The 12,270-nt window shown below is 47.4% G+C and overlaps 1 protein-coding gene across 1 annotated transcript in view; it reads left to right on the top strand.

Moving 5' to 3' along the window:
* The window catches only part of DSTN (destrin, actin depolymerizing factor), an 11,860-nt gene extending 803 nt beyond the window's left edge, over positions 1 to 11,057 (top strand). The window contains exons 2-4 of the mRNA XM_021393055.1: positions 7,862 to 8,169; positions 8,394 to 8,470; positions 9,715 to 11,057. Coding sequence (XP_021248730.1) covers positions 7,862 to 8,169; positions 8,394 to 8,470; positions 9,715 to 9,824 — 495 coding nt within the window. The 3' untranslated portion in view covers positions 9,825 to 11,057. The remainder of the gene's footprint in view (positions 1 to 7,861; positions 8,170 to 8,393; positions 8,471 to 9,714) is intronic.

Genomic DNA, 12,270 nt, shown 5'->3' with positions numbered 1-12,270 from the left:
GGCGGCAGGAAGCGCGGGGCCGCATCCGGCCGCGGGGCGGGAGCCATCTTCCCGCAGCACGGGGGGTCGGGTCTGGCCTAGAAAGCGGCGGTGGGAGGACGGGCCTCGGCCCTGCTGGAACGCGGCGATGGCTCCGTTCGGCTCGGGGCCGGTGGCGAACAAAAGGAAGGGAGGTGGTGGGGGAAGGGTTCTCCCGCGTGAGCCGCGGGAACGCGTGGAGCAGCGCGATGCTTTGGCCGCGAAATGCCGGAGCGCTCCTCCAGCCGGCAGCGCGGGGCGGGCCGGCCGGGTGCCTCACGGCAGCTCTGCGCTGAGTGGACTGGGCCGCGTTCTGCAGCCCCGGCTGGCAAATTCCCTTGAATTATCTCATGCGTTTCTCAGTGCCGTCCTCTTTTTGCTTACATCGCGCACAAACGCTTATCTAGCAACAAACGTGTGTTTCCATGCACCTCACTTAATGCGCTTCGCCTTGTAGCAGTCTGCCCCCACGCATATCGTTGCCTTCTTGGACACAGGGTACGGCCGGTAAATGAGCTCCTGTTCAGCGCGGGCCTGGCAGCCAGGATGTGCTACTCAACTCACTTCCTCTGGAGCAGCTGAAGCGCTGCGGCCAGCCCTCAGCACGCAGGGCAGCCAAGGGAGGTGCAGAGGAAGCTGCTGAAGGTCTGACGAGACCTGCAGCTCCTGTTCGAAGTAGGCTTGTCTGAACAAGCCAGCTGCTACCTCTGCAGTACGCAAACCTAGTTTAAAATGACTGCTCCATGTGTCAGGCTTCGTCTTGCTTCAGAAGCAGGCAATTCCCAAGTTGGCTGAAACACATAGTTCTCGTGGCTATCACCTTTTTGGAACAAGCTTTAGGGTTTTTTTGTTCCTTTTTATTTGCATTTAGATGCTTTCTTGTTGCAGCAAATGAACTTGCTTTTAGGCAGCATAGGCCTTTTGCCAAAGTACAGCGATGCCAGCAGGAGGGCATCACTGGGTATCAAAAGAGCATTGGAATTCCTGCTTTTACGTGTCTTGCCATAAGGCTTAGTTTCTTTGGTACCGGATTAAATGGTTCCACAGTCCTCAGAGGACCATGAAAATTATTTTCCTTGCTTGTTAGTCAATAGTATTCTCAAATCTGTGTAACTAAGAGGTGTGTGTGTGCCTCGTGGACAAGAAGACAGCCTCCCCATGGCTGGTTGGGTGGGTGCCTGGCATGTTTCTACTCAGGCTGCTGGGGTATTACTGGTTCCTGCAGGGAGCAAGGGCTGACCCAGGCAATCTCATGCAGGAGAGCTGCGGGCAGGTAGAGTCTGCATCCAGAGCTGCTTGGGGGCTTCTCGGCCAACGCTCAGCCATTTCCAGGAGAGATACCTTATTAGCAAGTGTCTGGGTTGCCCAGGGAAGGCCTTCAAAAGCTGTTTTTAAGGATGAGTGTGACGTAGCCATAGGGTAGTGGAGGACCACATGAACATTCCTGCAGACACTTGGCTCATAAGATCTGATTTCTGTGCTGAATGCGTTCCTAAGAAGCTTTGCTTTCCTGCAAGAGTCCTGTTGCATACCAGCTTAGACCCACATTACCTTAGAAACGTGTTTTTCAACGCAGGAATTGGCATTTTTCAAAATTTCTGCCCCCCTAGTGGCTGCCTTGCTTCCTGTTTTTTTTTCCAAGTGTGGCTGGGATTGCCTTTCTCTGTGGGGATTGCCTGTTCTGCCTGCTGAGTAATTAACCAGGAGCAAATTTCATGGTGGCTGGGAGAAGGTGATGATTTCCTCTGGCTGAAAGGTGAGGAAATAACCTCCAGGAATGCAGAAGATGCTTCTTTTTTTTTTTTTGTCTTTCTGTGACAGCTCTCCTCATCTCTCCTTGTCTAGTCGATAACCTTTCTTACTGTTAGGAGAAAAAGCTGAATAGAGTTTTGTTTCCCTTTCCCATGTCCTCCCCTCAAAAAAGAGATCAAATAAAGCAAAATGAAATTAAAAACTTGAGTCAGGCTGGCAAGATCTGCCTACAAGTGGTATGCAAATAGCTCTGTACTTCTTGCTGGTTTATGGTGTGTACATAATGGCCTCTTACACAACAGCAGTAAAAAAAAAGTTATGTTTCCTGTCGTGCTTCAGATCTGAACCAAAGCTTTGGACTTTTTCAGATACGTAGACTGCCTGGTGTAAGTGTGGGTGTCTGTCCAGCCACCGCTAGTGGTGGAAGTGGGCCAGCTGGGGGCTTGGGAGGGCGCTGCTATGGCTGCGCTGACCTGGGCTGCAGGGTGAGGTCACAGCAGCTGCTCCACATGTTGGCTCCTTCCTTGCTCTGTAAAGCAGAAGTGCTAATATCAAATGGGCAATATTTCAGATGCATACCTCTGTAGCCACCCATGTTTTCAGGCAGCTTGCTGACCACAGCTGGCAGCTTTAGCTGACACCTTTTCAGGTCTGCTCTGGAATGATGTTCTTCCAGCAGACTCACTGCAGCCAAGCTGCAGGAGCCTCCCTGCTTGCTGGGCGCTCAGCACAAGCTGAGTTTATTTCTCCCTTCAGGTCTCAGTCCTGGCAACATCCCAGGGTGCTGCATGGCAGCGTAAGTAACAGCTTTGCAGAGTCTCCTGTCCTGGAACAGGCAGGTGGTAATGGTTCTAACTGAAAACGTGTGCTGTGACACATTAGTGAGTCAGATGAAAGTGCCACATAGTCACGCAAACTGTTCTGGCAGTGGAAGGGGATTGAGAAGGTGGCTGGGAGGGATGGTATGCTAGGGCAAAACAAGATGCTTGCACAAGAGACGCAGAACCAAATATGTGGCAGTGGTGTGACTGGCAAACATGGGCGCAGTGTTCTCAAATCTCTGCCTTTGCAGTTAAACCAGGCGTGCTTCAGTATATGTTCTTGGTGTCAATTCTGGAAAAATTGATGGTGCTTTTCCAGGAGGAAGAAGTTTCCACTTGAGTAGCTGTGGATAGCCCATGCTGATGTATACAATGTGTGCACATGGTTCCCAAACAAAACGAGGCAAGAACTGGTTCTTGAAATGCCGTGCTGTTATCTACAGAAACAGTACAAAGGAAGTCTGCAGCATAAAATTGTTGTGCACTTAAAAACAGGTTTAATCTGTCAAGCTTCTAGTGAGATGAAGCAAGTCATTAAAGTTGTCTGTCTTGCTGCTGAGGAAGGAGCAAAAGCTTCTAGGTGAAGTATATTAATTATTCAGAGAAAATACTGTCATTCACGGTAACTCCTAAGAAAATCCAGTGCAAATTTCATTGGAGTTCTGTTTCAATGCAGGCTTGCTGCAAACCCATCTATCGAGGATCCAGTGTGTGTCTCACTTGAAATCACTTTCTGTACATGGGGATTTCTTGGAGGAAAATTTCGGATTACTCTTCAGCCTTACCCCTCCATTTTATCACCCAGAAGTCCTATTCAGATGAAATTCCAGCTGCAGAGTACTTTGTGATGAAGGCAAACTGTTGGAAGCTGTTAGCGGAGCCAGCTGGAGCCAGCCATTGCAGTCAGAGGCCTGCGAGACAGAAGGCTCTCTCTTCAGCTGTGCTATTTGGGGACGGCATTCTGCTCTCACAGGGCTTCTGCAGTGCTTTGCACTTGAGGCAGGAATGATGGCTTTGTGAAGGGAATAAGAGCTGCTGTGTTACTGCAGTGCATGCTGACAAGGCATTTAATGCAACCATTACCTCATGTGCCTACAGCAGGCTATATGAAAATACAATGGGGTACTGGTGCGAGGGCTCTGGAATAATGTAGGCGGCAGTACAGCCCACAAGGCATGCTGCTTTGGCCATGGTTGCATGGAAGTATGGGGAGAGAACTCTCTTTTTTTTTTTCTTTTTTTTTTTTGCTAAATCCCTCAGGGAAATAGGCACATTTAGGGAGACATGCAGGCAAGAACATGCACTCCTGTAGTCACTTTTTTTCATAGAATCATAGAATGACTTGGGTTGAAAGGGACCTCAAGGATCACCGAGCTCCAACTCCCCTCCCACAGGCAGGGCCTCCAACCTCTGTATCTAATGCTAGACCAGGCTGCCCAGGGCCCCATCCAGCCTGGCCTCAAACACCTCCGGGGACGGGGCATCCACAGCCTCTCTGGGCAGCCTGTTCCAGCACCTCACCACTCTCTTGGTAAAGAACTTCCCCCTTTTCCCCCCTTTTCTGTCTGATAATGGGGTGGCTTGCCTCTTTGTTGCTACCTTGATGAGGTTAGCTGGCCCTGAAACCCATGGCAACAGCCTGGCTATTTGTCTGCAGTTTGCTCTCTGCTTTTGTGTCCTGAGAATGGTTTTAAATTATTGTTGTGCGTATTCAAGGGTTGCTCTGTCCTGTGCAACAAAATGCAGCCAGCTGATGGCCTTGTGTCCCACCAGTACCTGCCACGTGCACTGCTCAGCCACCCATGTAAGATGTCCTGAGTTGGATAATTGCTTTTCTATTGAAAAAGGAACAGAAGCAAGCTATCTGTCCTCAGCTGTGCAGCATTCCGGCCACCATGCCTGGAAAAAATAATGAATGTGCTGTATTGAATCCTCTGAGCAGAGTAATACTGGCCAGAGAGAATCCAGACTAGCAAATAAATGCTTATTCTGTCATTACTGGCAGGTGGAGGCTTCTCAGCAGCTATCTTTCAGAATGAGTCAGCAGAGACATGGTTAAATTACCACTTGAGAACGTGTACTTAGGAGTGTGATGTTTCTCCTTGTTCCAGTGGCCTTCACAGTCATCCTGTTGCTGCCCTACCGGGAATGGCTGTGGCCAAGCTGCGGCAAAAGCTACCTAGGGGGTTGAGTTATTTCCTTTTTAGGTATGTTTAGGAAGCCATCATAACTGGTACAAGCCTGGGAGTGGAGAGGGAATCCCTTTGTTACAGGAATATGCCTTGGTCTTGGAAGCAGTTGGGTTGGGATTTCATGGGTTCATTTTAACCCTGCACTGTGACACAGCTGTAGTGTTTTCTCAGAGTGAAGGAATCTGTGCTGTCCCTAGCAGTTTAACATCTGCTGGTATCAACTTCTGAATGGATGCAGAGGTTGTATAACAGTTGTGGAAAAGGGTAGCACCAGCTAACAACACTTCACTTTAGAAAGTTAAGGAAAAAAAAAATCCAATTCTTACTGTTGCCCCTTCTGCCTCTGGTCAGTCCCCGTGGTCAGCTGCGGATTAACAGTGAATTTTGAGTTTCCAGACCGAGTGCTCTCAACATTTTTGGAATCTGAACCAACTTGCCAGCAGTGTTCAATTCCTTTATAAGGAAATAACTTGTCTCCCAGTTTGGAGAAGTGTTTCTGGCTGTGCATATGCTCCTGGCTGCACAGTTTGCATCGACTTGCAGCTCCATTGCTGCTGTTTTCTTCTGGCGCTCTGCTGAGCAGTAATGCCTTCTTTCAGAGTTAACTTCTTGGTAACAGGAGTTGGTGCAGAGGAGCTAGTGATCTTGGAGCAAAGATCAAGAGTTGATAAAGGCACAGCTGGTTGATACCAACTGCTTTTAGGGCGTTAGTAGGCTGTGCTGGGTCAGACTTGGTGCATCTTCTGTGTAAACTCCTAAGCTTTTTGCAAGTTTAAAAGCTGAGACTTGAATCTCTTGTCAGCTGCTGAGGTGCCATTAGCTTGAAAGACAAATCTCATAGAAAGGAGGGGAAAATGGCTGTCTTGAGTTCACCGTGGATTAGTCTGTAGTGAATGATGCAATAGTTCTAGTTGCTGTGCCGTTTGCATTATTAGGGCAACCCTGTGTTGTTTCCAGTCCTACCAGAGAGCTCTTGCCTACACCAAGCATAGTGATGCAGAGACAGGAAAAGAAGAGACGTTTATTTCTCATTAGTTCCCAGTCACACTCAGACAAAGGTGCGGTCCGTCACATAGAGGAGGTGATCCAGGGATGTGTCAGTTTGCATTGATGTTTGCACTTCTGCTTGTATTTATCCTGGAATAAGCTTTCTCTGCTTACTTTCCTTGTGCTGCTGGAGATGTGCAGAAGGGTGGCTGCCTGCCAGGCAGCTGAGGCACAGTGACTTCCTCCTGTTCTATGGGCCTGCCCCTCTCCCAGAGCAAATGCAAGGGATTTGAGGTAGATTACCCCAAACAGACAATCCACGCATTGTAAGTTCTGAGGGTCCCTTTGTATTTGAGTAAGCTCCTAAAGAGCACTGTTCTCTGTGCTGGAGAAAAGCTTCCATGTCAGAGTGATGGCTGTATAGCACTCCGCCAGAGAGATCTGGATGCCAAAAGGGAAAAAAAATTGACGTGCATTGATCAGGGCTTTGAAGAAAAGATATCTGTTAAAGTAGTAGCTATCCAACCCATAATGTCTCATAAGGACAGGAAAGCTAGCGCTGTACAGTTGACCTTCACCACTGATTTCAGCTGGAATGCCAGGGAACTCTGCTGTTTGCTTATACCTTGAGAGAGTGCTGTGATTGGATGTCCCCCCACAAAATAAATCCATTGGGCCCGCTTTTGGGGGCTGAGCTGAAGGGAAACCAAAACAAGGAACAACCTTCAGTCTTTTTCAGTTGGTATCTCTCACATGATGCTGTACCTGCCCACATGGTAGAGCTGACTGTGCTCGAAATGGTGACGTGTGGCAGTTTACACAGAGGGAGGAGGGTGACTTTCCTTCCAGTATATAACTTGCTGTATCTGAGGATAATGTGGCTTTTGGAAGCCCCAAAAGCAGCAAGCAGAGAGGCAATATTAGGAAGGAATCTCACTGTTTACATGACACGCTGTGGTTTGAACAGATTGATGAGTGTTGGACAGGCTTTGATTTGCTGTTTACTGCTCTGACCTAATGTTTTTCCAGCAGCGTGGCTCCCTGTATTTGCAGTATTCTCTATGCAGAGGCTGTCTTTAACCTCTCAAAGTTCATTTCATGCTGAGTGTAAAACTCAGATATAAATACTTCTGTCCTGCCACCTCCTTTTTTCTTCACTTCTCATTCCTTTAAAAAAAAAAAAACAACAGGAGCAGACTGAAAATGCAGTTCAGCCTCTTGTCATTCTTGTCAAGTCTTGTCCTCTTTATCTCATGCAGCTGCCTTTAACAACAGATTGGTAATGCTGGATCTGAAGCCCCTATCTCAACTGGGGGATACCACTATGTAACCAGAATTTCTTATCAAACTTCCAGGAGGAAAGAAAGGAAGAAAAAAAAAGGGGGGGCGAGGGTTGCGGGGGGGGGGGGGAATTCTTTTATCAGCAACTTGCTTTAAAAACTGGAAGAGGAACTGCTGGGAAGCTGACAATTTTTACAGTTAGGCTTTCAAGCTCTTCCTTTAAAACACTGAATTGAGAACAGCTTCGGAAGGCTGGTTTGTTCACAGCTGAGAACTGGTTTCCAGTGCCACCACCACATCTCTCTCGACTTCTCAACCAAACCCAGCTGACAGGGGTGGGATTTGACCATGCTGTACTTCTGTTCCTGAAGCTGATAGCAAATAGGCTAGAAATGGCCAGGGAACTGAATAGAAGTGACCCTAGTTAGTGTAGTTGTCTGCCTGTCCTGAGATGGCTAACTAATCCAAGCTGCTGTAATGTCAAAGGATCTGCCATAACTGAATCTCAGAGGGCAAGGGGTGGGCATACATGTGAAACTGCCCTAACAACGCTGTTCTAATACGAGTAGGACTGTGCCTTGTTCGGAATAGTTTTGGTTTGGCAGTTTGCTGTGGGCGGCATTGAGGCTCTGGATTCTTTACTTGGACTGCAAAAAGAGGGGCCTGCAGCTGTCCTGACCAGACTCTGAGGCTGTCGGTGACTGTTGCAAGTATTGCTTGTCTTCTAGCCTCAGCTTGAAGGCAGTACAGTAATGTAGCTGTGAAAATACTCAGTGGTAACCCTGAAGGTCTTTGTTCTCATCTTTGCAGGCATCTGGAGTACAAGTTGCCGATGAGGTATGCCGTATCTTCTACGACATGAAAGTGCGGAAATGCTCTACGCCTGAGGAAGTGAAGAAGAGGAAGAAGGCTGTCATCTTCTGCCTCAGTCCAGACAAAAAGTGCATTATCGTGGAAGAAGGCAAAGAGATTCTAGTGGGAGATGTTGGTGTGACGGTTACTGACCCTTTCAAGCACTTTGTGCAGATGCTTCCCGAGAAGGATTGCCGTTACGCCTTGTATGACGCGAGTTTCGAGACCAAGGAATCCAAAAAAGAAGAGCTGATGTTCTTCTTGTGGTAAGCAACCTTCACGACTCGCTTGTTCCTAGCATGAGGCCCAAGCTGTGCTGAGGTCTGTGAGCATTTGTTTTGTCTATGGCAGGCTTAGAGTGTGCTGGACAGCGTGATACTTACATTATGAGCCATTAGAATTTCCTTTGTTTATAATCAGTGGGATGCTGATGTCTTGTTGCTGGATAATAAATGGCACTAATTGCACTACCTTTGGTGTATTCCATTAGGGCACCAGAACAAGCACCTCTCAAAAGTAAGATGATCTATGCAAGCTCCAAGGACGCAATCAAAAAGAAGTTTCAAGGTATGTAGTGCAGCTAACACTCCTAGTTGCCCTCTAAAACGCTTACACAGCAAGGCTTAACCGTTTGCTAATTGGCTTTTTTTGATATGCTAGTGAGATGAGAACTTCAGCAGCTGAAATGCCCTGTGACAGAGCTAAAATAAGCTCCGCCTGAGACTTAAAATGCCTGATTCTAGGCTTTAGAGGCACTAGAACTGTGCTCAGAGCAAGAGCGGGCTTTACAGTGTAGGAGAGTAACTGTGATACAGAGTAACTTGTCTACACTGTGCAGCCTATAAACATTGCATTCTTAACACTGACCTGTATTTTGTGTAGCACTATCTCCGTGGCGGAGGACTTTCAGCACTGTACCTATTAAGCTACAGAATCAAGTAACAGAAACTGTGGTGTACTAGTAAATAACCATTTGCTTGATTTAGAGATGCAATTGCGATTACTCATTTCAAAGGCATTGCATCTGAGTGGAGAGGCGAAGTGATGTTCATCCTGTGAGGCACCGATGACCAAGGAGTTAACCTTGCTGCAGCATTCAGAAATTTCATGCTGAATAAATCATCGCGATGGCTCCCAGCCACTGCCCCCTTCAGTTCTTTGTGTCGTGCTGGGCCAGAGTTATTCAGTGTGCAGTATTTAATGGGGGCAGTGTGTGGCAGGACCGCTCTTCACAATGCCACTCACCAGTGAATTGGAGCTGGTCAGGGATAATGTACTGTGCTGCATGTGTGAGGGCTGAAACACTGTGCTTTCTCTGCTTTTCTCAATGTAATACAGAGTTGGGTCTGGCTCCCTAGCCTCCAGAACAGGGACCATTCTTAATTCTGTGTACCAGCAGAGTCTCTACAGCACCTTCCTGCTTGGATTTGGTCAGCCATCTCAGTGCTTGCATGTAGCAGCTCCGTCAGCTGACATGTTCGGTGTAACAATAGAAGTGAGACTGTTTCACTCACAGGGTGGTTTGCCAGGAGAAGCTGACAGTCTGAGCACTGATAGTAGTGAAAGTTCTCTCCATGATATGTGTGTTGCTTTCTGATGCATAGCCAGATGTCTCCTGTGATACAGCTGGGGGGGGGGGGGGGGAAGAGGGAGAACACCCAACTTCCGAAGTTCTCCTAAGCTGAGGCAGGACTTCACAGCGTGAGTGACCAGACTGCCTCTTCTAATATTACTACTAACTATGCTTCTCTGGTTGATTACTAGCATATTGCAGTACTGCATTATTGAGTGTTTTGCATCTTTTTTTTTAGGCATAAAGCATGAATGCCAAGCAAATGGGCCAGAGGACCTCAATCGAGCTTGTATTGCTGAGAAGCTAGGAGGCTCCCTAGTCGTAGCTTTTGAAGGAAGTCCTGTGTAGATGTCATACAGTGCCACAACTCTACAAGCATTCCATGTTTTAATATATCAGTTATGTAAAGCAACCATTCTAGACAGGGGTTTCACTAACTGTAGGGGAGCTGTCTTGTAGAATAAAGTAGAATTTGGAGATGTAGCTCGTATGTACAAATGACCTTAAATAAATCAAATTAAGGATTTATCTTGGTGTATTAATATTCGCATTGGTTGTCCATCCCAATACTATCCCCGAGGAATTAACACTAAAGGTCTCCAAAAATTTTGTTCAGATGCAGCAGTGCATCATGGGCTGAAAGGGGTGGGGGGTGATGAGAACAATCTGGTTCCTGTTCTTTTCTAAATTGTAACGAGCAAAATTGTCAGTCTTTCTGAGGCTCCTGGCCCAATTGCCAAACTCAGGACTTTCCCCTCGAACCATTTAACGCAAAATTTAAAACCTGTAGTTAAAGTTGGGCTAAAGCAACCTGCTGGCACCTAAACAGAGCTAAATTCTTAGTGCTTGCAGTTGCAGAGCATTACTAATAAGGGTTAATTAGGAGGTGAAAATAGAGATTAAAATAGGCACACTTTTCTGGAGAAAGTCCTAATCATTCTTGTAAACTTGCCGCACAGTAATATTTAAAGGTTTGCTTGTTCAGCAGGTTAAAATTTGTTATGAAGTGTCTTGAGGTCTCCTCCAAGGGTGAACGATTCTATTAAAATTGCTTTTCTTTTGTAGGTTAATTTAGAACTACCTTGGTTTCACTAATACACACTTACTAGCAGATCAGATGCTTCTGAGGCTTTTACAAGTGCAGATTCTTCTATCAGAGCTCTCCAGTTCTGGGTAGTACAATGAGAAGGAACCACTTGAAAAATGGTTAAAGGCTAAAAGTGGTGTTCTCGGCCCTAGTCTTTGGTCACTTGGTCCATTTGTCCATAATTATTATTGATTTAACTTAGTAGAACCAATCAGCCTGACTAATACGGCTTGATCTGGGCTTTTTGTCTGTTAGCTTCTTTAATTCTGTAGAAATGCATGGAAATATCACCTACTAGAAAGTTTGACCTGAAATGCCTTTTGTATGGGGGGGGTAGAGAACATTCCTGTGCCAGCTACAGAGATCTTAAAAGCTTCCATGTTTCACCAGTGGTTGATTAAAGCTGTTTCCTTTGTGTAATGTGTACATGGGAGTTGCATAGACTTTTCCTGTATGTCTGTAGAGAAAAAAAAAAAAGAAAAAACAAAACCCTTAGCCTCCAGTGCGTTACTGTGGTATGTTCTGTGTGTGCCAAACTTGAATAGCCTAAATAAATGGGGTTTCCTTCCCCTGGGTCAGTGACTGATTCCTCTCCAGCTTCCAGTGGGGGAAAAGAGGCTGGAAGGAGAAGTGGGGGAGAAAGCACGTCCCTTTCTCTGCAGAGCGCTGATGTCCTCCTTGGCCTTGCACACCTCCACAGCTGAGTGCATCCCAGCCTGCTGCGGTCCCGGGCTCCACCACGGCATCTGCTCCCTTCCTTCTAGGCTCTGGACCCAGATGCCCGCAGGGAGGGAGCTTCATGGGAAGCATCTCACACTGGAGGCCTGCGTCAGTTACTTGATGCTGCTTTTCCTGTAAGAACTGAGAGAGCTTTCTCTAGCCAGACCCAAGAAGTGGAAGGCTGCCCCTTCTTCTGCGAGTGTTTGCCAGGTATGTAGGGACAGCTGCTCCATCTGCTGCTTTGCAGCAGAGCGCTACCAGGAAAATACCACTCCCTGGCCTAACGCAGCACGTGTGCTTTTTGGCTGCACTGTGTCTTTGAAGCTTTAAGTAAAGGCAAGCATTGACCATGTGCCGTAATGTGGTGCCCATGTGGAGCATGGGAGTGGGAGCACAAGGCTTTCTGATACGATCCACCACAGTGAGATCTTAGTTTCCTCTTCCGATAAATCCTGCACTGGCCTCAGCAGGCGCTCTGGGCCTGTTCCTTCCTCAACTTCCAACCTCGCTCGCACAAGGGAGTAGTCATCCTCATAAAAACAGCTCTTCTGTACCTCGCTGTCTGTAGTGCTGGTGTCCGGCCAAAGTCCGGGCTGAGATAAGAAAACCAGTGACACAGTGGGAGTGGTGGTGCCTGACAAATAAAGGGAACTCCCATCCAGGAGTCAACTGATAACTAACACCTCCAGACTGCAGATAACTTCGAAGAGCAGTCCAGCCCAGGTGAAGCTGGTGGACTTCTCCCAGGGTTTTCCTTTTTTGGTTAGAAAACAGACTGAACAAAGGGGGAAGGAAGTCAGAGGGGGAGGCAGGAGGTTGCTTCCCATGATGTGTAAGTATTCATGTCAGCAACCTGAGTGCAAAGTGCTTCAGTTGTGGGACGGAGGCAGGAGGAGACGCTTTCAGCTGCGGTTAGGTGTGGTCCCAGCTTCAGTTGGTCAGTCTGGCTGTTTTTAGGGCCCTGGGAGGAAGCCCTGAAGCACCAGC

This window comes from Numida meleagris, chromosome 3, assembly GCF_002078875.1.
Source record: "Numida meleagris isolate 19003 breed g44 Domestic line chromosome 3, NumMel1.0, whole genome shotgun sequence".
Classification (NCBI taxonomy): Eukaryota; Metazoa; Chordata; class Aves; order Galliformes; family Numididae; genus Numida; species Numida meleagris.
The sequence above is the reverse complement of the archived record's forward strand: the minus strand, read 5'-3'. Positions and strand labels throughout refer to the sequence as shown.